General features: G+C 51.7%; 4 protein-coding genes and 3 pseudogenes across 4 annotated transcripts; 3 read left to right on the forward strand and 4 right to left on the reverse strand.

Annotated features, from left to right (window-relative positions):
• Nucleotides 1–106: 106 nt before the first annotated feature.
• SAPIO_CDS10632 (Uncharacterized protein) lies at nucleotides 107–892 on the reverse strand (the record flags this gene model as incomplete). The annotated part of the gene is made up of 2 exons (XM_016784191.1): nucleotides 107–357; nucleotides 496–892. The coding sequence occupies 2 exons, from the start codon at nucleotides 890–892 to the stop codon at nucleotides 107–109; spliced, it is 648 nt and encodes a 215-aa protein (XP_016638429.1).
• A 3,388-nt stretch (nucleotides 893–4,280) lies between these two features.
• Nucleotides 4,281–5,144, forward strand: SAPIO_CDS10633 (annotated as a pseudogene; the record flags this gene model as incomplete).
• A 1,084-nt stretch (nucleotides 5,145–6,228) lies between these two features.
• On the reverse strand, nucleotides 6,229–7,321 carry SAPIO_CDS10634 (uncharacterized protein; the record flags this gene model as incomplete). The annotated part of the gene is made up of 3 exons (XM_016784192.1): nucleotides 6,229–6,924; nucleotides 6,998–7,199; nucleotides 7,269–7,321. 3 exons carry the CDS (start codon nucleotides 7,319–7,321, stop codon nucleotides 6,229–6,231), a joined length of 951 nt encoding a protein of 316 aa, XP_016638430.1.
• Nucleotides 7,322–10,035: 2,714 nt separating this feature from the next.
• Nucleotides 10,036–11,397, reverse strand: SAPIO_CDS10635 (annotated as a pseudogene; the record flags this gene model as incomplete).
• A 3,135-nt stretch (nucleotides 11,398–14,532) lies between these two features.
• SAPIO_CDS10636 (Integral membrane protein) lies at nucleotides 14,533–15,464 on the forward strand (the record flags this gene model as incomplete). The annotated part of the gene is made up of 2 exons (XM_016784193.1): nucleotides 14,533–14,795; nucleotides 14,864–15,464. The coding sequence occupies 2 exons, from the start codon at nucleotides 14,533–14,535 to the stop codon at nucleotides 15,462–15,464; spliced, it is 864 nt and encodes a 287-aa protein (XP_016638431.1).
• A 1,081-nt stretch (nucleotides 15,465–16,545) lies between these two features.
• Nucleotides 16,546–17,603, reverse strand: SAPIO_CDS10637 (Uncharacterized protein; the record flags this gene model as incomplete). The annotated part of the gene is made up of 2 exons (XM_016784194.1): nucleotides 16,546–17,214; nucleotides 17,328–17,603. The coding sequence occupies 2 exons, from the start codon at nucleotides 17,601–17,603 to the stop codon at nucleotides 16,546–16,548; spliced, it is 945 nt and encodes a 314-aa protein (XP_016638432.1).
• A 3,269-nt stretch (nucleotides 17,604–20,872) lies between these two features.
• SAPIO_CDS10638 lies at nucleotides 20,873–23,773 on the forward strand (annotated as a pseudogene; the record flags this gene model as incomplete).
• Nucleotides 23,774–26,704: the final 2,931 nt, after the last annotated feature.

Here is a 26,704-nt window from a genome sequence, read left to right on the forward strand (position 1 = left end):
CACACATGGACTCGAGTAAAAGGTCGAGTAATATGCGTTAAGGAATTTAGACCACTCTGTGTTGGCTTCTCTAGTGACGTCCGCAGTTACGTAGTCCAGACACTCCTTAGATATCGCTCACTGATTTTGTCTCATCCTCCCACCACGAGGCAAACGTTCTCAACCTCTCAGCCCTTTCCTTAGCCAGCTTCCTTCCGGTCTCCGTCTTCATCATGCCTTCAAGAAGAAGTAACTTCTCATCAAAATGATCTAAAGTGTCCCCCAAAGTGCGACCCTTGGCTCCGCCAAAAGCAAAGGTCCTGCCTATGCCCACGGCACCGATGGCATCTAGCCGGTCCGCGTCCTGCACGATGGCGACTGCGATAGAATTCGACCTGAAAATTAGCTTCAATATACTCAACCACCCACTGGCAGATTACACTCTGGGATTCCACTCTTATGAGGTTCTTCCACAGGGCAAACTAGCAGGTCGTCGAAAGGAAGGTAAGAACGCACGCTCAGGGTAAATCGCAATCAATCTCTTCACCCTCTCCGGATCTTTCACCTCGCTCGAATAGCTCACTCCAAGGCAAATCGCCTGCACCCTATCGCCAAGCTCCTCATCGGCGCCGAATCTTAAGAGCACTTCTCGTACCATGGTCTCGGGATTCTCTCCTTCACGAAGGTACTTCTTGTCGCCGACGTCGTGAAGCAGCGCGGAGAGGGTGACGACAGAGACATCGGTTGGATTCTCGGGAGACGACTCGGTTGATTGGATTATCTTGGCGAGGTGGACAACGCGCTTGATGTGGTTGAAGTCGTGGGATCCGTCGTAGTTGGACATGTAGGTGCGGACGTAGTCTGTGACCTTGGGGATGAGAGAGTCGGGGATGCCAGGGCCAGCTGATGCCATCTTGATAGATTGGTGTAAGAGAATGCCAGGGAAGGTGGCCTCTTTAGCACGTAGGTAATCTGGAAGACTGAGCGCAAAATATTCAGTCAAGAAGACATATCAACGCCAGATTTACGGAGTCTTGGATAACTAGGGAACACACACAATTTATCAGCCAAAACTGGCAGATCCACTAAGATCTCTTCCAAGGTCTCAATCTGAGGCTCCCGCTTTCATTAATCTTGGGGGTAGAATGTGTTGTGTGTCAAAGCCTTCGCCTTCTTCTGCTCTTAATCTCGAAATCGCCAGAGTTGTTGGGAGGGGAATCTTCACACAACTCCGAGAGCAGTGATAATAGTAGTGTCCCGACAGCCTGGCAACGACGATCCCGCACTTCTAAATCAGAACACTCAACTCCACCCATGGCTAAAACATCCTAAAGAACTTAGAGAGATAGGGTATCTTGACTACTTTAACATGGATTAGGAAAAAGACAGTCACAGAGACATTTCTCGATCCGCCCGCCTCAAGAAGATATTTGGTGACCGGACCACGTGATCTCACTCTTTTCCAACACCTGCCCGAACCAAGCGGAGACAGCGTCTCAATCTGATCAAGGGCAACAACACCGAGCCAAAGCCAATGTCGATTTCTTCTTTCAATGTAAGCTGACTTGTATGCATCCGTCCCATTTCGATTCATCACCGATCACAAGATGCCGCCTACCGCGAGATCCCTCGCCACTTAGATTGCGATGAAGAATTCCGGGTCCCACAGAGTCGCATAACCGAGCGACACCTCTCATCTCTCGCTATCCTTGTGACCAGAGCGTACATAGCCGCCGACAGCTCACCTCACTCACTTACGCAGTCCACTGCATGCAACCAACCGGAATGCTCGCCCATCGGCACTTTTAGTGCCTTCCGAATTTTGTTGCTCCGTCGCCCACTGCTTACGGAGTAAAAAAACCCGTGTGGGGATGCTGCTGAAGAATTTGTTCTCGCTCGCTTGGATAAAAGTAAAAAAAGGTGGGTAGGAAAATGCAGGTGGGAGGGGGGCATATGGAACCCGGATCGCTGATCGTGTATGCGATCCTTCTGGGTTCTAATGCGTCTGGCGGCGCTTAATTCACTGATCCTGGGGGCCGATTCGGTTGAGGTGCAGAATTTGGTTGATGCAGGCTCGGAGGTGATCATGACAGGGTCAATGGGTCATGAACTATTGCATGTAGGCTTGGACTCATGGATGGATGAGGGTCCATCGTCAATGATATCTGGGTCTTGAACTTTACTCAATGGAGTAGTATTCTGCATCGCTCGCATGGGTAGGCTAATCGTCCAGCCGCGATTGACGAAGACGAGTTAGGAGTTGCCTTTCTTGGGTAGTCCGTGTTGATTATCCCGACTCCAGAGGCACAACGATGTCAGGATTGCTAGGTCGTTCCATGGCTGAGTTGAGAAAATGCGTCTCAAGAAAGGTCAAGACTGCCCTCGATTTCAAGTGCCATCTTCGAACCTACAGCGACTGTATGGGCAAATGAAAAGTTCCAATGGCCAAGTCGCTATCCCGCCACGAATTACATTCAACATTCCAGACCACATATTTGGTCACCAGAGGTCATGATCATGTTCGTTTGAACTGTAATTGATGCAGACGCAATCTGACAATGGCCAGGCATCCCTTGATGAACCCAGTAAGGGCAGGGTTTATGTTCTTTGTCGGTAGAGGATTACTTCGTTTAGAGCAGTGAATGAATCGCATGAAAAGGCTTCGTACCCACATCAATCACTATCACCAATTGATGATTCTCCTTCTTCTTCGCGGGCTTCCATTGGCCCTGTCCATCCCACCTCATTGATGCGGACTTGGACAGGACAAACAGATGGAAAAGAGTTAAGCTTTACGAAGTACTACGGCAAGCACATCTGTACAAGTACGAAGTACTTCTCAGCGTGCTTCGACCTGGGCACCCGGCTGGGGCCTCTCATTGGTCAAAACCGCATTCTCCCTCACTGTGTGACGGCGCATTCAGTGTGAGTGGGACTGGCGCGACCAGGGCGACCACAGACTACAGCCAATGAGAACATCGCGTTAGACGCTCATTTAAACAAAAATAGGCATCGGGTGTGGATTCTCATTGGCTGGCTTGCATCACCCTGCTTAACCGCCAGACTCGGCACTACTGCACGCGGGCCAAGAAGAAGGTGGTGGTTCTGCAAGTCTTCCAGTCCATCCACGTCCTGCTTTCTCACTTTCTCGCGCATCCGAATGACGAAGTACGTAGTCCGGTCACGAAAAGGGTACACAGGAGAAGCAGGCTTGCTTTCCCGTCCACCATTAGGTAGGGGAGGACCGACCGACGTGTCCAGCATGATCATGATGATTGAGCAGACGAAGAGACCCCCCGCGGAATGATAATGTCTTTTCCCCACTCTTTAACGCTTTATGAACTTCTTTCTCGAAACCGAGAGCCCTATTCGCATAAGTAGCCATCGTGCTGGACGGCTCGCCAGGCAGAACTTCGTATTTCCCTTGCCCCTCGCCAGGAAAGCGACCACTACCACAGCTGGGCCAAGCGTTGAAGTATCTAGGATGTAATTACATCGACTGCCGTCTGACAGTCTACATCGCAGGCAGATTTGGCCGAGGGGCACAGAGGTACCATTCCCAGTCTCTGTAAGGGAACTGCGGAGTAGGAAGTACGTACAAGTAGTACTAGTACTCATAGGACCTGGTAGTGGTGTTTCCTTCAGCCGTGTCCGTCCACCAAAGGGTGCTCGCATTGTTATTTCGCACTGCAACCTGTTCCAATATGTGATAGCGGTTGCTTCGTTATCCACATGCAGGCTTCTGCATGCACGCATACCACCCTCATTGGACGAATGTTCTGTTCCTTTCCTGGCATCCCTGGACTTTCTCGCACCCATGAACCGGTCTCTTCCAAGGTCGCTCCCCCTCTCCATTCCGTCGTCCGAAATGGCCTCGCCCTGTGTGGCCATCGATTTGTATATAGATGGCCGCCACACTCCGCCCCCAATTATTTCTCCTTTCTCTTTTTCTTCTCCAGCAAGAAATTCAACCATCTTAATCAGTTTTTGCCTTTTCCTCCTTTACACCTCTTTCTTTGTTTTGCCTTTTGCTTCGTGGGCTGGTCTCACTCTTAATCATAAAAAATCACAAATCAATATCGCACTTACACTTACATTCCCCCTGTTTATACACACCACCGCAAGTTTCAAGCTCACTGGTTGACTTGAGACTCTAATACAAGGAAAGCAAACTGGTTTTGTCTTGCTCAGCAAACGTCTCCTAAAAATAATCAATTCCTTTTCGAGTTTCGTTGGCATCACTCTCTTTTTCAATTTTTGGACCTTCAAGTACCGAAACAATCACACTTAATCAAGCCAAAATGTCGTCCACTCAACTCAGCTTCTCGCTCCGCGTCTCCTCCGGCGTCAAGTCCGTCCATCTTTTGGGCTCCTGGGACAACTACGCCGGACAGCTCCCGCTCTCGAAGGACAAGACCTCCAGCAAGTCTGGCTCTTGGAAGGGTACTTTCCGCTTCTCCAGCTCTACCCTCAAGTCCGGTCAGCGCTACTGGTACTACTACATCATCGATGGCTACCACGTCTCCCACAACCCGTCGGTTGAATCCACCGTCGAGCCCACCACTGGCCGCTCTCTCAACATCCTTGACATTCCCAAGGGCTCCAGCAGCAAGTCCTCTTCCTCAAGCAAGTCTTCTTCGAGCAAGTCTTCCTCGTCCTCCAGCAAGTCCTCCAGCAGGTCCTCCAGCAAGTCTTCCTCCAGCAGCAGGAGCTCTTCTTCTTCCTCCAAGAGCTCTTCCCGCAGCCGGTCCTCCTCTGGTGATATCCCCAAGGGCCGCCCGCTCTCCGTCTCCCAGATCAAGGCTCCCAGGCCCGTCAATCCCAGTGCTACCCGCACCATTCTGGACTACGACGAGGATATGGATGACCTCGCTACTCGCTTCAACGCTGCTGACATCGAGGATTCTGATTTCGAGTCTTCTGATGAGGACTCCGACGTTAGCTACCGCTCCAGCCCTTCGAGCGACGTCTCCGGCTACAGCACTCCCCTCTCGGACTGCTCCACCTGCTCCTGCGAGCGCTATGGCATCACCCGCAAGGGCGAGCGCGTCCGCCTCGACTGCGGTGGTTCCCGCTGCGGCTACGATGACTCCTCCTGCTCCGACTCCGAGGAGGAGTACGTTAGCAACAACTCTCGCCGCAACGGTGTTGTCATGCGCGGGTAAATGCCTAGCCCTGACTTGCCAAGCACATTCCGGAATGTCTTTGATGTCGCTTTTTTCTTCGATGATGACTACATTCTTTTCTTCATGACGCTATAGTCTTTTTTTTAATGAAGCTGCCCTTACGACATTCATTACCCCCCTCCCGAGTTGGTCATGTTGTTTCTCTTCTTCGATAGCATGGTCGTGCCCCGGACGCTTCGAGGTCCCGGCACGCCAACTCGGCGAGTCCCTTGATGTTGGTTGTTTTACATGCAACAGTCAAGCCCCCTTCCTGCATCCCGTCCCCAGAGGAGAATGCGCGGTTGAGAGCCAATACAAGCATGCGAAGGCTGGTTCCTTCGTGCGCGTGGATCTCCCCCTTCATTTCCTCGTCCAAAATGGGTCGATGCCTACGACCTGCCCCGGTCGGAATGGGAACTTCCCATCTCGGCCGCTCCGGCAGAAGCACTGGTTTCTTTTCGTGTTCCTGCCATTCGACAAGTTTTTGGAAGCTTTCTCAGAAGCAAGAACGTTGATGCATCCATCGACGGGATTTGCTTGAGAAACCCTGTATTCCAGTCGAAGTTGTTGTGGCCTTGGATTCTCTGTATCTGAGCCAGCCACCATGTGAGGAGGATTGGGTGTAAATGTTCAAGCAGATAGTATACCCGGCGAATAGAGGCCACTGGAATCTATTCAAGAGAACTGTCCTAACTGAATCGTTTTGTGTCATCCATTGTGCTTGTGCTTTCCCTCGGAATCGTAAACCTCTTTGAGAACCAGAACTTGCTCCCTTTAGTGCCTATCCCTATCCCTATCTCTATCCCTTGCCTCGAAGCCAATGCTTCTATCCAGGCCAGATTATTCTCTTACATCCAGCTTGAAAAGTAAATCCGACAGAGTCCAAGTACTGGCTACCTGTAGACAACAGAAACTAAATGATGTCTAGTAGTCTTTCCGGATATGAGCGAAGTATGTTCTATTACAAGTTAAGTTAACAAGAAAAGGGCATTACACGCCGAATGCCCCTGCCAAAGCAAAACTCCAATCCCAACATCCAAACAAGCAAAGGGAAGAGAAAAGAACAGCGCATTTCCACCCTCGGCTAAACAAGCAAGGCAGCAACGAATCCCAAGAAAGCCACAATTCCTCCCGCCCTAACAACTTCCGCGCCAGCCGGCACCGCCGAAAAAGTAGAGCTCGGCCTCGACGTAACAGTCGAGTTCCCACCTCCGCCAGGACCCCTGCCGGTGGTGGTCGGAGCTCCCCCGGGGGGGCCAGATCGAGTGGCGGTGGTCATTCCTTCACCTGGTGGTCCACCGGGAGCGCCGGAGCGGGTGGGTCGCTCGCCGCCTTCGCCGCTCGTAGGGCCGGGGCGTCCGGAACCACTTTCGGTGGGGCGACCGCCTCCCGGGCCGTTGGGACCTCCACCTGGGGCAGAAGTGGGGGCTGGGCCGGGACCACCACCGCCTCCGCCGCCGCCTTCAGAGGGTGGGGGGCCGGGAGGTTGGCGGGGAGGTTCTTCACCATCGCCACCTCCGGGACCTCCGGGAGCGCCACCTCCCGGAGCGCCACCTCCCGGAGCACCACCTCCAGGAGCACCTCCACCAGGAGCACCACCACCAGGAGCACCACCACCAGGAGCACCTCCACCAGGAGCACCTCCACCCGGAGCACCGCCTCCGGGAGCACCAGTGGGAGCGGGGCCACCAGAACTAGGCCTATCAGGCTGTTGAGGACGGCCAGGGGTACAGACGGAGGAGTCAAGCGTAAAAGAAGACACCGAGTTGAAGACGACACACTGGGTCAAGTGTTAGAACCCCATAAGTTTGGCTGTTCAGCAAAGCCGCAGCAGGAAAAAGAAGGAGACTTACATCTCTCTCGCAACCGGCATCTCCGGATTGGGCAGAGGTCTGGTAGCACTGGGAAACCTCAGCGGGTTCTACGCCCTGGCTGATGAGAGCATCTCTGCAGCGGGACACTGTGCCCACGCCTGGTCCAGTGCACTGGATTATGGACTCGGTAGCCAGGGAGCCGCCGTCACAGAAAGCTTGCCCGGCATCTGTGCATGCGTCACTAGGGAACGTGTAAGTGAAACGTTTGTATGGAAAGGGGGCAGAAGCCACGAGTTAGGGAGGGTCTTACAAGTTCTGAGCCACGACGGTTGTGGCCAGAGCAAGGACGGCAAGGGACTTCATGGCGAACAGTATTAGGATTAAGTAGGAGGTGTGGTCTTTCCGTAGCCAGTACGAATATATTGTCTTCCTAACGAGTGTCGGACCCCAGGTCGAATTCACCCTGTAACGAGATTGGGCTGACCGGAAGGAAGGGATATGGGCTCTCTCTTGGTTCTTTATATAGTCATTTCCCATCTCAGAAAGCCATGCTAAGAGACCAAAAGAATATCCTTACGTTTCACTCTGCCGGTTCGCCTTGCTAAAGATCTCCGCAGTTTGATCCAATGTCGCGAGACAAGCCCGGATCGCTCCTCGACCTTCTCTCAGCCCAGGGAGCCAGCGCATTCTGAAGAGACACCAGATTCTCTTCTCTCCCCCGCAGATCGTTTGAGCCATTATCTCGCCCTGGTTCAATGACAAGCATGCCCGCTAATATAAGCTATCATGTCGACGGCGATCAGGGACGCAGTCTGCAGGTAAGCATAAACCGGGCTTTCCGCAAGCGTGCAGCCTACCAAAGCTGAGCAGCACACCACGGACCACAGAAATCTTCTTTTTTTTTTCTTCCTTGGCTTGGGTAGATCATTCAGTGGCTTATTGGAAACGGATATCAAGAGGGGAAGAGCTCGCTTCAGCGTGATGGATCGACATCAACATGCTTACCGGGTCAGGCATAAAGCATTCGGCGGTTAAATTTGAAGATGTTGCCAGGTGCGTGCTATTTTCCCCTTGTAGAGGAGACTGGTAGGCGTTTCAGCGTGCCTGGGCGAGGACAAGGACCGGGATTTGATGACCTCTGCCCTTGATGATAATAATCATTACGAGAGAGGCAGGAGGCCAGGATTTGAGAAACGGACGTTATCCCAACCTGGATTGAAGAAACTGGAAACAAAGCAAGGGCCCGGCGTTTACAGAACATGTTGTCGCTGCAGGCGATGGAAGGCATTGACGGCATGGGGCCGGCTTCCGAAGCAAGTTTGACATTGTGCAATGTTGGAATGTTGCATTACCGGATTGAAACTCTAAATCTAGATATGCTCGATGTTCCCTTCGTTCATTCTTCCGGCCTACAAAGTAAGGTGAACAGGAATATCGGAGGTGTATGCCTGCGCCTGTTGTGTTGGTGGAACGTGGGGTTACACTCCCATGTCCGTTCATCAGACGATGATGTTATTTTAACATTTTCTCATCGTCCTAATGACTAAATTCTAGGCCTAGTGATGGATGTGCATGCTCCGAGACAGGCTCCGGCAGTTGATGGCAATGCCGAAAGGTCTGTTCTCGATGTCGGGCGTTGGTGGCTTGGCTGTGTCAAGCATCAACATCGTGGGGATCGATGCGACGTGCCCAGGATACCAGCAACCGATACATCAAACAAACAGCAGCTGGCTATTGTCAAGAGCAAACCTACGAAGTCATGCAGCTGTAGCATTCTTGTACCTTGTTCATGTTGAAAAGCTGAGTTCGCGCGGGAGTTGCTTCGTGGTGCTTCAAGGCCCCCCCCGGGGAGGCTGGCGGGAGGTGAGACGTGAACCATCACTTGGGTCCCTGGGCCCGAGTTTCATCATCCACCTGCAATCTCCTGGTCAGCCCAGTCTTCTTTTCGTCATATTAGAATAGTAATACCCTCGGAAATAGACTCAACGGATTCTAAGTCTACAGTTTCATAATTTGACAGCTCGAATCTTTCGAAAGAGATGGCTTAAATCCAATGCCGCAGAGCCATGAAGATGAGCTCGAATTTATTCTCGCTCCAGCTCAAGCTACGGATCCGATCCACCCAGCCCGGATTTCTCGCCTTTCGCAGATCCCACAAGCGATGTCTTCATAGTTCTAATATCATCTCCGCTACCAAGAGAAGAGTCCGACGAAACATAGAATCTGAGAAAAGAAGCGGACAGAATAGAAGAAATAAACCGCACAATTTGTCCTTGCATAAAAGGCGAGCTAGTGCAGCACGGGAATGCCCAAGCGACTGGACTGGCGAGCTAAAACAAAACAAAAGTATGGATTTACGAAGAGGATGCTGGAAGCCCTGCCAAATCGCTTCAGAGCCACGGCAGGCCGATCACTCATGCCTCGGTCTGGGGACTCCACGGAGCCCAAGTGTTTCTTCGTTGTGAATCCCCCGTGTCTTGTTGCCCGCTCTCGAGCCGGGAATTTTATTTTCATACCTGGGGATGCGGGAAAAGAGAAGAAGATATTCGATACGCAGAAGTGATCGACAGAATGTTGCGAGATATTCATCCGAAGCTCAACTCAAGGGGCAAACAAAACGGAATAGCAATGATGCCTTTGATATTCCAAACCTAGCTCGTCAGCGCGATAAGTAATATATTGAGCTTTCCTTCAGCTTCACCATGGGTATCATTGATTTTCTCGCTCGTTCCTCGCTCTATAATACGAAAAGAAGAAAGAAAACAGAACAGTAGATGGAAATAGCTGCATAAGCATGATTCAATCATGGTAAATTTCGACGATAGCAAATAAACACCAAAACTCCCCAACACAATGCTGATGATGGCCTATCCTGTGTTGTCTCTCTTACAGAGCACTCTCCACTATTGCTAGTCTCGGATGATGGAACTCGACATCGTGCTCAATCCCATCCGAGTATGATCTAGTTAGTATATTCTAATTGCCGTCAATGAATCCTAACCGTAAACCGTTTCAACCGATCCCTTAACTCCAAGAAATGCTTCGTATCCTATGCCCCCATATTATATCCCGGACGATTATGACATGAGAACAGAAAAGACAACTGCTATGCCCAACGCAATTAGTGCAGGCGCCGTCACGCCGGCACTGTCGCTCGTAACCCTTCCGCAGCACGACCCGTTGTAAGTAACGTTGTTATACTTGGCGGCCACCCTAAACACCGAGCCGTCGGGGTTGCCAAAGTTGTAGTAGTCGACGTTGAGAATATTGGGTGGGCGACCCCACGAGTTGACACATTGCGCTGTCGAATTGCCCAGGCTACCTTCGCCCGTCTCGCCGTTGGTCACGTTCAGCAGCGACACGGCGGGCACGAGGATCGAGGCGCCAAAGAGGTTGAATTCTGCGTTGAGGTTGTGATTGAGGAGGTAAAGCCTGTTCGTGGCGGATTCGGCGGAGAGGTCTGGCGGACGCTGGACGACGCAGGGGAAGGCTCGATCAATGGGGTCGAAGGGCGACTCCCACATCTGGGAGAACTCGTCGAGGAGCCACGGATATTCCGTCGGATTCGCCTCGTAGTCCATGAACATGACCACCCGTTTTCCCTTCAGAATCATCTCGGAAAGCGTAGGCCAGTCGTCGAGCGCCATGGGTACGAACGGCGGGCGGTACGTGTACTTGAGGATGCCGCTCGCTTCGATGTAGGGCGCGTATAAGTCGGCCTTGGAATAGTTACCATTGCCAAGCAATATGGTAACGACATCGTAGGGGTGATTGTCAACCCACTGCCGCACCGTAGTTAACCAGTCGGTAATAGGACCGGCGTCGAGCATGTCGCATGAGCTGTGGCAAAAGTGCGGTACGTTGCTGCCATCGGTGGGCCATTGCATCTGAGCCTGGAGGAAGCGCACGCCGTCGTTGAGCTGTTGAATGACGTCGAGCTGCTGGTTCGCCGCGGAGCTCCCTTTCCGCACGAAGGGCGAATTGTGGCATCCTACGACGGTGATGTTGCTATACTTGCGCTCGCAGAACTCGACGTAGTTGTTACACGGTTGGGTGTTTGTTGGCTGCGCACCAGTTTCCGTCGCCGAGATGTTGCTCGCAATGGTCGTGGAGATGGACCCCGTGAAAGTTACCGTGCCTTCGGATTCGGAGCTGCTCTCTTGTGGCAGTGTTATTTTGCCCGAATAACTCACGTAGACACCTGTCGGGGTGTCGGTGGGTAATGTTTTTGTTCCGACGAGAATGGTGACGTCTTTCTTCTCGCTGCTCTGTTCGGCTCTTAGGGCGGCTGCAGCCTCACTGGCGCTAGTGCTCGAACTCGCCGAGGAACTCGACAGCACGGCCTGGGAGAGGACAAGGGCATTGTGCGAGAGGATGAGGCCCAGAAAGCACAGCCGAGTGAACCGAGTGAGCCGGGATACCCCAAGGGAATCGCGCATGTTTCCTGTCGACAGAAATGGAACAAGCTCAGGTTGTCGGAAGCTTCTTTGTGAAGCGGGCTGTTCGAGAATTCCAGAAGATAATATAAATATCTGTTCTGGGAAGCAGCCCCCAGCAACGGTGGATCCGAATTAGCGTACGTCACGTACGTCACTCCTTTCCCAACACAGTGCTACAGTCCGTCTCGCCAAGGAACTGAAAGACAAAGGAGTAAAAGAAAAGGGGAAGACGAGAGAGAGAAGGCCTGACTGATGACTGGAAGGGCACTTTTGTAGGAAAAAAAAATTAGTTCGGAAGGGAGGAAATAGAGAATGCAGACAAGGTCCGGAGGAGAAACGGCTGTCGAGTTCGAGGCAAGCACCAAAAGGCTGGAGCTAATGGCGACTTGGTTGAATGAGCGTGGAAAGAGGAGAGAGCTTGAGCCGTCTTGAACATGGCTCGATAGGGAAAATGCAAGAAACAAGAGGCCCTGGTGATCCAGTCAGGCGGAGCTCTGTTTGTGTTTGGAATCACCAAGTAGTGTATAAAGAAATGAGGGAATGTGATGCGAAGGGTGGTGGGGAACAGGTGATCTCCTCGATCAGCCCTACTTGTAAGGGAGAAATAAGAAGAAGGGGAAACAATGTGCTATTTCACATTGACGACCTTGATCTCGAGGTAATCGGAGACTAGTTCACTGGCCCAGAAATAGAATGTGAGAAGAAGGGAAAAAATGACTTGAGGAATGCGGCAAGTACTATGACAGGCACACCCTGACCGGATCCCCGTCATCTCGCTGGTGTTTCCAGTTTCTTGTCGGTGTCTCCTGGCCTGTCATTGTCCGGTGCCGAGCCCGGTTTGTCGCCAAGCGAGCCGGTTTCCGTGACTGGCGCATCGCCCAACTTGGGCCGTGGACCAATCTACACGCGCTCACTCCCATAGCAGAATAACAAACCAGCAGTTCTTATTCTGAATCTGCACAATCTATCATGTATCGTATCCACAAGGAAAGGAAAGGAATTGAGGCTGAGTACTCTTCACAGGTGAGCATTACTTCGTACTTTGAGATGACACCAGTGTTACAGTGAGGCAGTGTTTGATGTACTTCGTAATTTCCATCCCAGTACGATCTTGGGAGCCGCATTTCCGGTGAGAGTGGACCAAGAACTGGTAAGGCATCTACGAAGTACTCAGAAGGCTTCTACCCTAAAAGAAACGGGGAGAAAAAAAAATAAGAAGAAAAAGAAAGAAAAACAAAACAAAACAAAATGGCGCCGAGGAAAGGTGGATACGAGGTTGGACGATACGGAAACCCAAGAAACCGGTCCCCCAATGCCAATACTTTGTAGGGCTCCAGTGCTTGCGCGTCCACTATCAAAGTCTATCACAGAGTTGCAGCATTGTTAGTCCATCCCGCACGACCTCAGCTTCGATGGATCTAAACTAGGCAAAGGGTCCCGCGAAACTTTCCTTTCAAATTTCTGGACCCCTTCAATGGATCAATGATAGTCGGTGCTCGTCCCCAAAGTGGCTCTGTTTAAACGCTTAGCTTCTAGGCATCAAAATTAACTGGCTCCTGGCTCCTGGCTCCCTCTGCCTCCTGAACAATAAGAGCAACATCAATCCTCGCAGGAAGTACAATTCGCACGCTACTTCATAGCGCCTGGCGGAGGCAGCAGCGCCTGTTTCGGGGAATTTAGGCCTGAATTCCTGGCCAACCAAGTTCGTCTGGACCAACCAGTCCCGACCCATTGTTCCCTGCTCCAACTGCGGCGACTCGCCCATCCTATCTTAGGAACAGCTCAGCGCGGATCGTCGGTTGGGATGGATGGACATCATCGGTGCCGGCGCCATTTCTCCACCAGCCCCACAGATGCCTCGTACTCATCCCAGCTCGATTTCAAAGTTTCCTCCAGTCAATTCGCCTACTTCGTAATCCTGTCCAAGTGTGTTATCCTTGAAGTGCGTAGCATACGTCGTTAGACATTCGATTCCTGATTCCATTTCTCCCTCAGGGCTGGGAGCGCTGCCGTGTTCCGAGTTTGTGTCGATTGGTTCACAGAGCTTGCTGCGACATCGTACAAGTACTGAGGTAGAGTTCGAGCCGCTCACCTCAAAAACTGCGGTGGTCAAAACCGTCAATACTCCACAACTTCGTGCCAGCATGAAGTATTAGGATCTGTGCCCAAACAAGATTGAACCATTGAACATCGAACTGATCAAATGTACCTTTGCAATCGACTTGGAACAATGATAACAGAAGAGCCCCGCTGACTCAGCCCCCTGCCTTCAATGTTCCTGTCCATCCCAACAATGAATTGAAGCTTCGACTCTTCGAGCATCCTCGTCCAGTGAATCGTCACTCATTCAACCTGCTTGACGCAGAAGCGCCTCTCCCTCGCCTGACCAGACGCCGTCAACAACCAACGGTCCCTCTAGGTCACAAGGTAGGCCGAGCGTCACCCTCGCACCCACAATCCTGGGAGCCTCTGAGACCATCGACTGCATGAGTCCGCGCCTATGGAAACACAAGCCTGCTGACATCGCACCCACTCTGCATTCGATGTCGCTCCCGTGAGCCAGGCGACCACCCTCGCTCTCGCCCAAGGATTGCCTACCTTCCCTTCTTATCCATGAAGTACAGAGTAGAGACTCATACATACCCATCATTGATCACATTGCTATTCTGGTCAGCCTTGTTTCTATTTTACTAAACGGCCCATTGACGAATGACCTCTGGATCCGAGCACCTGTTCAAATTTAGACCCCGTTCGCGCAAGACCCTGGTCCCGCACCTCCTTGATTGCGAAGAGTCTCAAAGTCTTTTTTTGATCGATCCAAGCTCCTCTGTCTTAAGGCTGGAAAGCTATACAATAGAACTTGAGATTAGCCATTCAGAGAAGACCGCGTCGATGCGGTTTCTTCTTGTTCTTTGAGCTCTCTTTTTTTTTTTTTTTTTTTCGTTTGGACCTCTTATACAACCAGTTTTGTCTATGTCTTGATATCAACGCCGCGCCTCCTTTCAGGTAAAGGACAAGGTCTTGGAGCTCCAGCTCAAAACTCTCCGCACACGACAATCTATTGTTCCTCTCGACGACTTCTTACTACCGTCTGATCCTTGCCGCACACGATAACCTCCGTCTCCCAAGTCTACCATGACGGACCACCGGAGAAATGCCGTCTACGTCGCCTCTAGCAGCTATTTTATTTCTGTAATATTCCTCATCCTCGTCATCATCGGCAACACGAGCGACAAGGCTGTCCTGAGAGACATCTTCTTCTTCAAGCTCCAGGTGGCCAACGTAATCCCTCTGGATGCTCCAAATGCTGGCCTCCTCAACTCCGTCGCCCGGAGTCTGGGGCTCCATGACTTTTATCAAGTCGGGCTCTGGAACTTTTGCGAGGGCTACAACGACGAGTACGTCAAGCTTCCATTATGACTTACAAAATTGCAGACTTGGGTGCTGACCATATCTCTTCCTTTAGGGGAATCGTATTCTGTTCTACGCCTGTCAGGTTCTACTGGTTCAATCCTGTCCAGATTCTCATGGACGAGCTCCTTGCAGGCGCAAAGATCGCCCTGCCCACACAGGTCCTTACCATCCTAGACCTCCTCCGACTTGGCCAGCAGGTCATGTTCACCTTTTTCCTCGTCGGCATCATCCTTTGCTTCATCCTCATGTTCATATCGCCCCTCGTCCTCCGATCGAGGGGCTGGTGCATCCCCATCGTCGCCTTTTCCCTCCTTGCCTGCATCCTCGTTGGCGGCGCTACGGTCCTTGCCACGGTCTTCAGCGTCGCAGCTAAATACGCACTCACGCTGCAATCGGAACTCAACATCGGCGTTGACCTTAGTGCTACGATGCTGGCATCTATGTGGATCCCCGCCCTCCTTACAGTGACGGCCTTCTTCCTGCACTCTGCCGTCGGCTGCTGCTGTCATACGCACAAATCCGAAGACGGGAAATGCAGCCCCGAAGCGGTGAACTCACCGCCGGTGTCGCAGAAGAAGCGTTTCAGCGTTCAGGACTTCATCAACAAGAGGAGAAGTGCCCATTCGTCCTCCGCGAGATTCACTCCTACCTGAAGACACGTATGATTACTGTCTGTATGACTTGAAGACCGTTTTAATAATGCTTTGATATATCCGGAGAACTGAGATATGAAACACGGCTATGGGCGCACATTCGTTTGTGCAGAAGCACGGGAGCAGTTTGGTCCCTGCTGTCTGTGTCAACTCGGGACATGCATGCATACACATATCCGTTCATCATTGAGTCCAAACAAGACGTTTTCATACATCCTGTGCTACCATCATTTCCGACTTGAAGGAGCTGCTTCGTCGATACAAAACACCATCTCCTTCTTCACCACAACACGGCCTAATGAGGTGACCGGTCATTTGGTTTTTTCCCATACCTGTATCTCGTTGAAGTCCTCACCATATCAGACTTGACCCTTGGGAGGTTTGGCCCGCCTGACCTTCCTTACACATAGACACTTCTCTCCATCACGTTAAACACTCTTTCCTTCAATTTTTTTTGTCTTCCGATACTATTATAGACGATCGCTGGCACTACTGCCGAACTGAATTGGTGGGCCAACATTGGATTGGGAGGGGAGGGCGGCGGGGTTGTCAGATGACGCGAATCACCCGAACCCCAGAAGGAGCACGGGGGAAGAAGACGAAGAATAGAAGGTTGGCAGAATGGTTATACATTAATATTTCCAGATGGTGTGCGGACTAAATACCTGTCAAGCGAGGGGTTGTGTTTTTCTTCTTCTTCATACGACAAAGGAAATGGATATAGACTGGCTTTGCCTTCATGGTTTCTTAAATAGACATTGGATGGGGAATAATAGACGAGAAATTCACAGCAGCCCTCGTGGAGATGTCCTCGCTTTCTGGGTATTCATCCTGTCAACTAGATAGAGAGTCGACGGGTGCGTATAGGCCGCATCAAGGAGTGAAAGGAAACCAACAGTCTGAGAATTGCCAGCTTCACCACACCAAAAACAAAAGAGAAGAAAAAAAAAAAAAGACCGACATACCATATACCCCAGACCCCCTGCCTTGGCCAAATAGGAAAATACAAAGGAAAAGAAACAGGTAAAAAGGGGGGGGGGGGGGGGGGGGGAAGAAAGCCCAAGATAGAAACCCACAACTCTCAAATCTGAGCCACCTCCCTCCTCAGGAAGAAAGGCCGACTAAGTCTTTTCCACAATCCCTGCTTCCTCTTCGCCTGCATCTCCTGCGCTTCCACCCTCATCCTCTCCATTTTCTCAGCAAACTCCTTCCGCTGCTGATTCATAGACCTCAGCGTCAATATCTCCCTCGCGATCTTCGGAAACAGCAAGGTGATCTGGTCCCCCGTCCTCGCCGAGACCTCCATGAAACTCGTCTTGACGTGGAACGAGGTGGCCACCTTGGAGCCGTCGGAGTAGGCGATGCGTCGCGCCGCCTCGTCATCCGATTTGTTGCCTACTAAAAGCAGCGCGTATTCCCGGGCAGCGGCGTTATTCGGTGATGTCGTGGAGTTGGAGGGTTGTCCCGTGGCCATGGTGGTAGGTCCGCCGGAAATGGTGTCCCGGATGAGTTCGTGCAGGCCGCGGGCGAGACGGAGGGAGTCCGGGTCCGTGACGTCGTAGACGAGGATGGCCGCTTCGGTGATGTTGATGGCTTGTTGGACTAGGTCGTCGCGCCAGAGGTGTTTGGAGGGCATTTCGAGGGCGTCGACGGTGTAGTTTTGGCCGTCGATTTCGGTGATGTGCCGGCAGCCTTGGTCGTAAAATGGATCGTGCGGTTCATCGGGATTGGGAAGACGGCCTTTGCAGATCTAGCGGGGGAAGAAAGCAGGGATGAAAGGTTAGCAATGTCAGGTTGGCGGTGAGAGAGGGGTTCCTCGGTGGGAGAAAACAAATGGAGGGCAGGGGGGAATATGTAAAATACCCGTGTAAGAATCGACGTCTTTCCTGTGCCCTTGGCTCCGATGACGAGCACCCTGAACTCTCCCGCCGGGGGCTTGCTATCGTTGTTCCGGATGTGGTTCTGCGGTGAAGCGGGTCCGGTTCCGCCGTTCGGCCGTCTCATGGTCAGGGCTCTGCGGAGCTCTGATGTCGCGCTGGACTCGAGGAAGTCGAGGCGTAGCATGGCGCGGAGGTATCGCTTCTCTTCCTCGGTCCATACTATGGACGCTGGACTGTCTGGAGCGGTTGATCTTGACATTGTGTGACTAGGCGCGCAGAGGGAGGGGAAGTGAGATGTAGAAGCCTAGCTACCAAGCGCAGGTGTAGCTATCTATTTATAGAGAGGGCGTTAACGAAGTTGGAGGGAAGTTAGAGTCCTTCCTCGTAATGTGGAAGTCTCAAGGAATTTTAGTCCGATCGTACGTCAACTTCTTCCTCACAACGAAGAAACGATGATAGAGAGCGCAAACGAGGAACACGCGATAAGCGATTATACGCTGCGAGAGCCAGCCTCATCTAGACGGTCCCGGGGACGTTGGATGTAGTCTTTGCAAGGTCAAGATAGCAGTAAACCGTCACCACGCGTAGTCGGAGAATGCGGTCAACGAGGACAAGTTTACAAACGAATGGAGAAATAAAACAACGGCGAGAGGGGAACAAGTTTAGAGGAAGGCGTCAGACGAAACATCATCCTATGGATATATGGCATAAGTGGGAAGATCTTTTATAGCCGCATGATGAAAGAGCAAAACGGTAAGAACCACGTAAGTTGTTGCTAAGAATTCGTATCATGAAAAAAGGATAAGAGTCCCCGCCTATTTAAGAATGGAGGCACATCTAGTTTTCTTCATAAATTGTCCCTTTGATATGTTAGTTTGCACTCCCCTTAAAGATAAAAGAGGGTGTCTGAAAGAGGGGGAATGGGCAAGCGAACCTGAGGGTTGGCATCATATTGCTATTAAGAATGGGAGTTCCCATCCCACTTACACTCGCTCTCTCTCTCACTAGCACACGTGCACACATATCATACATGCATCTATTACTCCATGTGTGGCCAGTGGAGGCCGGACTTGTGAAACTCGTTCGTTACAGGCAGTTGTATTCTGCCGGATAACCAGAGGCTAAGCCGCGTTTTGGAACGGATATGTCGAGATGGGGAATTGAAAAAAGAATCAATCTGATTTCTGCATTCAACTCATGGCTGCCCACCACTCTTCAATCCGTATCACTCCGCGGCTGTGAGGAGATGAGCAAAGAAAGAAGATGGGGCGGCTCTGGGAAGGTCCTCCAGGAGGGAGCCGGAGGATTTCGAGCGACGACTTGAATCGACTCGAATAGTCTTGCAGGAGCAATCATCCAGGTTATTGGATGAAGGCCGAACAGACGAAACGAAACACATCTCGGGTAAGTAAAAGACCTCCTCATGTGCATTGATGTCGTGCGGTGTACATGTTCTTGCCGCTCCCGAATGGGCGGGAGGAGTAATAAGAAGGCCGACTGGTCGAAGTACGTCGGGGAGAATTGTTTTAATTTATGTTGATTGTTGGCTTCAAGAAGGGGAGTGAGATATGGGATATGGGATGAAGAAAACTGCGCGCATTGCCGGAGTTGGAAGCATGCTGCAGGCGGTTCCGGTTACAGTCCCCTGAGTTGTGATTCGATGATAGAATGTGGAAACCTCATATTGATGGAATTTCCAGGCACGCGACTCCCACAAATCTATCTGTCTTGGACCTTATTTCGTATAGAGCAGGGATGTGCCATTCGATATCCTCATCTTCCTACAAGTATTTCCAAGTGAAGTCATTGATGCGTCTCCTCCAGTCGTTGCCTTTTGACCAAGAGGGAAATCTGGTCACGTGGACCGGCATTCCCATCCGATCGCAGACTGTCACTGAGACCCAAGACTGAGGAGACTGGGCAGGGGTTGAGATGATGCCCCTGGGAGCCCTGAGCCTTGGTATCCGCTGTCACGAAAAAAAACTCGTCACCAGAAACAGGGCATTGGTGAGATGGCCTGGACTGGCGGCACTCATGCTGCACACTAACCTGCAGGCGAGTAAATTCCGAAGCACTGGGTTTTTTTAAGATTAATACGAAGTAGGAGTCAAGACTGGGGAGACAAAATATGGATTGAAAGGAGCACATTGAAGCCTGGTCTGAATACTATTAGTTTACCAAGTTGTCTAAACTTGACGCTGAACCCACATCGTCGGAATAGAATCGTGAGATGCGGAGTGTCGTAGCATTTGCTGTGTTGCACAGCGGGGAATAGAAATGGACAACCAGGTCGGGGAGGGACTGGACAACGGACTGCCGAGGATCCGACATCTTGAGAGAAAGCAAGCAAGACTCAAGATTCGACCGTGTCGAGTTGTTGCACTCGTGCTTGCTATTTGCTGGGCGCGCTGCATACCCGATTTGGCCAGTCAGGCTTGGCCGACCAAGTACTAGTAAATCTTAACATCAAGTAATGCCAGCGCTGTTGAGTTCCAGAAAAACTTGCTTTGTATTATCGATGGTATTGATTGATCTTGGCTTCATACATCAGTGGATCAATAGTTCAATGTTGATGGTTACTTCGTGCAATCGCAATCACAGATGAAGCCGCAGCCAGCACCGCCAGCCAGGCTCGACATCGCAATGGTTCTCCCCACAGCGGCATCTACAGCCAACCAAGACTGAGCATTTAGCGTCGAATGGACCAGGGCGTCTTGGCCCCTGCAGCCTGGTGGTGGCCTGGCCAGGCCCTCAAATACCACTGCGCAACACCTTTGTACCAGATACCAGAAAAAGAGCCTGGAGACCAGGCAATGTTCTGTGTCTAGTACTGAGAAATCGGCGAGCATTGCACCCTGAAAGCTGCTTGTCGCGCTTTAACCTGCTGCCAAGTCCAGTAGTGTGACGCCCCGCTTTCCCCCCCTCCACCACTCAACTATTTTTACAATTTGTACCCCATCCTGGTCCTGTAGGGCAGAGAGTACGACAACATTGAACCTCGAATCGTCCTGTGTCGGTGATTGTTCGACCAGGGCCATTGGTACTAATGAGCACAGAACAGACAGGCCCAGCCATTTGATCTCAATGCTCAACTCCCGACTTCGTACACTTCGAGTGCTCCATCCCTAGCGCGGTGGGCCCTCTCCTACCCACGCCGATCCTCCCCTGCCTGCTCGCCTTATCCTTCTTTTTTCTTCTCTTGACGCTCTCTTTCCTTCCCTTCTAAGAAATGCCATTCGATCTTTAGCACTACACTTCGAGTTATTACGAAGCGCTTCCTTGCCTTCGCTTTATGGAGAGATTCTAGTTCGCCGTGGAACGATCTCGTCGTTCACTTATCGAGACCCTTTCCCTCACCTTCGAAGCTGTTGGGACTCACTCTCTCCCCGTCTTGGAGCCTTGCCTGGTCATTCGTTTTTGATAATTTGAGGCCAATCTCGACCCTCGAAGTTCTCACCTTCCTTCCCATAGACACCGAACTCTCCGTGTAGCTCCTCGTGCAATCATGATCCCGTAGAGACGGAGGACATGTCTTGGTACAACAACTCGGGCCAGCCCGGCTCGAGTGACCCGCGACTCCCTAATCAACCGCCAAATACCAGCTCTTTTAGCTCGCGCATTACGAGCTTCTCTGATATTGCCGACATCTCCATCGATCACCTCGCCTTCGACCAGGGAGCTTCCGCACCGCAGCAGCAAACGTATTCGGCGTCCACTCCGGGCCAGTCGAACCCCCCGCCCCCTCCAGCGCCGCGCCCCCAAAATTCTGTACCTGCATCCTCACCATCTTCCTCAATACCGCCCACACCGTCCTCATACACGAGCGCGCATATAGGAACGTATCCATCTTCGACGTCGCTGAACTCTCAGTATGGCTACAGCACCCCAAACATCTCGACTCCTGCGAGCAGCGCCAACATTCGGCCCAGCCACTCTGCCGTGTCCCTTCAATCTCAGTTCGATAGTCAGGGTCGACCTCTCCAGGGAAGGGAATCTATAGTATCGCTGCAGTCTTACTACGATCCGCACCCTTCGAGCAACACAGCCTACTCCCCCTCGACGTACAATTCCGTGGGACACAGCTCACCAGCAACACCGACTGCGTCCTGGAGCGGAAGCTTTCCATCCAACAATGGGTATCAGCCCGTCTCACCAGCAACCTCTCTATCTTACTCTCGATCCAGGGGCAACCGAAATAGTGTTCGCGGCGGCTACTCGTTGGCTTTCACGGGCGAACATGAAGCCATTGCCGAGGAAGAGTACGATCTCTCGCTCCTCAAATCAGCGGCCCCCATGGGGCAAGACCCAAGCCGCGAGCCGCTTCATACGCCGAGTAGCCCCGACTCGCCGGCTTTCGATCCCACTTCGACCTTGGGCCCCATGGGATTTCAGGATGCTGAATTCATCCGGAAGCTACAAGAGGAGGAGGCGAAGGGTCATCTGACAGGAGGGCTAGGGACCGGCCTCAAGATGGATACGCGTGTTTTCGGCTCTCAACTCCTCAGCCAGCCCGCGAATCTCCAGCGGTCCCTAACGCGCAGACTAACGTCGCGTCAACCGCAAACCCGAAGTGCCTTCTTAAGAGATCTCGGCCAGGATGAGGCCAACCGGAGAGGCCAGGTTATTGAGCTTGTCATTGACGAGCCGACTGGCGTGGACATAAGTGCTATGGTGGGCCCCGAAGGTATAGACGAGGATGGAAATGGTAATAAAAAACCACCGCCGCCACCGCCGAAGACAACGACCGAAATCTTTTACCCTCAACCCAACTGGAAACCATTCTCCATGAGATGGCCCTACCTGTCGCTCTTGGTTGTTCTCTCACTCGGCCTCGCAGTCGCGCAAGAGTTTATCTACCAAATATCGAAAAAGGAGGCTTTGATCAAGTTCACAACGCCGGACCAGATTAACCCGGGCGCTTATTTCGCTATAAAGTTCTTGCCTACCATCATATCGGTTACTTACGGTGTGCTATGGCAAGTCACAGATTACGACGTGAAGCGACTCGAGGCGTTTTACCAGCTTTCGAGGGAGACGGGTGCTCTCGCGGGCGAGTCCATCAACGTCGATTACATTACTAGCAAAACCTTCTTGCGGCCGTTCCGTGCGCTGAAGTTGAAGCACTACGCAGTGGCTGTGTCTTCGCTCGGCTCCGTGCTTGCCGTCTCCCTCGTTCCAACATTTGGTGCTGCGTCTATCCTTCTAACCCCAGATAAGGAGACCCGTCTACATAATCCTGATTCTGAAAAGTCGGTGATTATCAACGCAACCTGGTCGAGACTCTTGACGACCACTCTGACGATCTGTGCTCTCTGCGCCTCGATACTATTTTACCTGCTGCAGACCAGGAGGTCCGGACTCCTTTCCGATGTGAAGGGAATCGCTGGACTGGCATCGATGGCTGTTGTTTGCCACATCCTTATGGATTTCAAGGACATGGACACCGCAAAGCACGAAGACATTCACAAGAGGCTAAAATGCCGGCGATATATTCTCCGAAACTCGGCCCTCGCCCCATACGATGAGAATCCCGTATCATCTCTGAAGCAGGATGAGGATAGGTTTCAGCATACTTACCTTTCGGAGAACCCGCACCCACTCATGCTTCGCGCGGGTGGCTACGCTCCGTTCATTATCGGCGTCGTTCTGTTCCTGGGCTTTATACCAGCCGTCGTCTTCACGCCAGCCACTGTTGTGACGGATAAAGCTCCGTGGGTGGTAACGGCGCTTGCTGTCTGCATCAAACTGGGATGGGCAACGCTAGACACCGACGTGCGCATGATGGAACCCTTCTACATCCTGTCTCGTCGCCACGCGCCGTCTCGAGCACTAACACTCGATTATACGGCCATGCCTTTCGCGTACATGCCGTGGCGAGCCTTCATGAACGGGGACAACGTCATGTGTCTCGTCGGCTGCGGATCGGTCATCGCCGAAGTGCTGACGGTGTTGCTAACCAGCCTGGCGACGGTGGACGGGCGCGATTTCCTCGGAGTGGTCATCAAGCCCGGCGACAAAGCCAGCGACGACGGAATCAACTCCGGCCAGGAGACCATCCTGTCGTTCTGGGTCTCTCTCGCCGCCGCGGCGTTGATCCTCTTGTACTTCGCCGTCGTGTCCACGCTCGTATACGTTCGCAGACGGCATCCGTTCCTGCCTCGACAGCCCAACACGATCGCGTCGGTGCTCGCGTACATACACCAGAGCAAGATGCTGTACGATTTCGTCGGCACGTCCAAGCTGAGCCATGCCGAGATGGACCTTAGGTTGGAAAAGCTCGGCAAGACGTATGGGTTGGGCTGGTTCCAGGGCAGAGATGGACAGACGCATTGCGGTGTGGATCAGGAGGAACTGACTGGGAATTATAGACATGGCACGAAGTTTCTTGAACCTAATAAACCGTGGGAGACGAACTGGGTGGAGTTTTGATTCCACCTCTTCCTCGAAACCCGGTGGGCTCCTACCTCTTAATCATTTACCGAAATTATGTCTATTGTTGATTTTCCTGATTTTGTTATATGGTGTTTTCTGCCATCATGTTTGGTATGGTATGGAATGGTGCACGGCACAGGCCAAGGTAATGGAGTTGCATATTTCTACGTTATGGCCTTGGTGGGATGCAAACGGTAATACATCCCCGACTCAAGAATCCCCTTCCTTGAGCCCAGCCTCTGTATTTTAGCTTCTGGACTAGATGAATTAAGATAAAGACCATGGACTGCTTAACATCATCTTGCCCTCGCGTGTTGCGCCTCTGAGCACTGATATAGCTCGGCATAAGAAGTCGCTGAGGAGTTGCAAGATGTTTTTCACGTCGGCAGTTTTTCGTTATGTGGTAACATGGCGGAAAATGAGGAGAGGATGTCAAGCAACCAAGTAGTATATTATGCCGTGGTCTCGCTTCTGCACCTCCGTAGATCTTCACGAAGGGTTACAAGGGCGAGGAAATGGAGCAGCGGGTTGGCTGCGAGGAGCAAATCGATCCGACAACAAACGGGTTCGTCCACCCGCGATGAGGAGAAGAGCGGGCAAACTCGCGGCACGTCATGCAAGAGTGTTACTCAGTGCCGTCATGGACTTTGACGTGCCAAGTTCATGTTAAGTTGGATCTGGTGACGTAGGTCGCAGGAAGACTGAGAGGAGAAATCATCAGAGTCTACGATCAATTGATGACCACGACATCGAGGCAAAAGAGATCGGAAGGTCTAGTTTCCCGTATCCGCTTGGACCCAAGGGATGGAATTGTCGCGAGACTCGTGGAGTCTTGGCGAGACTGGCTACAGTGGCGAACTGGTGGTGATGTCTGGTCATGTTGGCAATATTTAAATCCCTCGATTATTGCTCTGTACTACAAGTATTTTTCTACCTGATCTGATATGCTAGTTCGGATGCCAGTTAACTTTTTTTTTTTTTTTTTTTTTCCCTTTCTCTTTCTAGTCGATGGGGATAATTAGATGAATCTTCCCTTTGTTATCCGGATATTCTTCTCTCTCGGAAACCGAAGCCATGGATATAAATGAAGTATATACAAACTTATATTGGTGCCATACCATCCCGCCTGCAAGGCATAAAGTTGACCGCTGAATGCTTTTTTGGGTTTCCTTGAAAGTGCCGAGCAGAGTGAATCAGTTTAGATTGAGATAGCTCAATGGCCCCCCGATCATTTGCGAGAGAGCCAAGCATTCCCCTCTGCATGTGTTACCTCAGGCTCAGGACGGTCCAAGAAAAACAGGATCTACGGAATCCGAGAAACGGTCTGCGGCGGAGTGCAGCGTTACCCGCCCCTCCGATCCCCTATTTTGACGTTGATCGCTGGCATTCCCCGATTTAAAGGGTCCGTCGCGAGGCAGAATCGATGAATTGGGGAAGGGAAGGGGGAAATCATGGGGTATTTCAAATGGACCCAAGGCCCTAAAGGGTTCGAAAGAATAGAAAAGGAAAGCGGACAGATTCAAATAGGAGTCTCCTGCAGGTTCCGGCCTCATGGGCTCGTATGGTGGCAGCGACGAGGGTCCATACGAAGTAGGATTGGCTGGCTCCGCTTTCTCCTCAAGCTCCGTCGAGTCCAACTTTGGCTCATGTATTGTTTGATGCCAACGTACGTACGTGTACACTACGCTACACTCTCTAGTGTGGACCCGGAACGTCCAGTGATCGGGTTAGGAAGATGTTGGAGGAGCTTCGCTTTATTCATGAGACAAGTTTTGGCGCTAGAGTTCTCGGAGTGAGTTCGTTGTCTCGGTTTAGGGGGCCTCCTACTCAGTCAGGCTCGCGCCAAGCTGGGCTGTCGCTCCCGGCTCTGACAGACCTGTCTACAAAGGTATTAAACGGCCATGCTATTTGGTCAATATCCCTTCTTGTTCTAAGGGAAAGGAGAGGGGCGGAAAACTTGACGGTGCTCGTGCCTGTTTATCAGGCAGACCTGTTCTGATGTTCGCCGCCATCAGCCTCTTGCCAGCGAGCTGGATGACACGGGCTGGAAGTTCTTGTCGACATCAGCCATGTGGCAACTGGACCGGCACATCATAGTGCAAAGTAAACTACTTCGTACGAAGTAAACTATGAGAAAGGCTCGGAATCCGTGGCTCTCAAATGCTATTCTCGAACAAAGAGCTCCGAGCCAATCCCTTGGAGATGGCGAAGAATGAGCCGCAGCAGCTGATCAAAGGAGGGTAGCATCTCGGATCAAGTCCCCTCCTCCCATGTCCTATTTCTTTTTTCTGCGACATGTTTGAGAACCGGGATTCGCCGCCACGAGAAAGTGGCAGTGTTCTGTTTTGTGAGCGGGAATGACTGAGAGTCTCAAACACTCTGCTGCACTCAAATTTGATTTAGGGATTATTACATCCGGCATCATGCCCTCGCTCTCAGACTAAATGGGACGCAAGGACAGGCATGTGCTGTGCTGCATTTGATCGCTCGTGCTTCAGAAGAAAAGCTTAAACAAAGCACCTGGTCCATGCCTCTGGCTGAGTGCTAACGAACCTAAGTTTACTTCGTATGAAGTAGGGCATTCTCGTCCTCCATCCTCGATCGACGGCGAAGCACTTCGTAGTGTTGCGGAGCCAAGAGATTATAAGACATGAAATTCTCGTAATTGCCGGGCCCAAGACCGGAAGAACATGCAATTCTTATTTCTGCGCATTTCGTAATACCGTATTCTTTGCCAGGCTACTTCGTAGCATTGAATGATGTTAGACTGGACGCGAATTAAACCCAGTCGTATTCAACGAGCGCCCACCGGAAATCGTGGCAGTGCTGAAATATTCGGATCAATACGACCCCCTTCTCCGTCGTCATTGAAAAAGCCATGGACCAAACCCGGCGCCGTTACTGACCTATCCACGTCCTGTGGAAATA

Source organism: Scedosporium apiospermum, assembly GCF_000732125.1.
Source record: "Scedosporium apiospermum strain IHEM 14462 chromosome Unknown SEQ_SAPIO_0176, whole genome shotgun sequence".
Lineage (NCBI taxonomy): Eukaryota > Fungi > Ascomycota > Sordariomycetes > Microascales > Microascaceae > Scedosporium > Scedosporium apiospermum.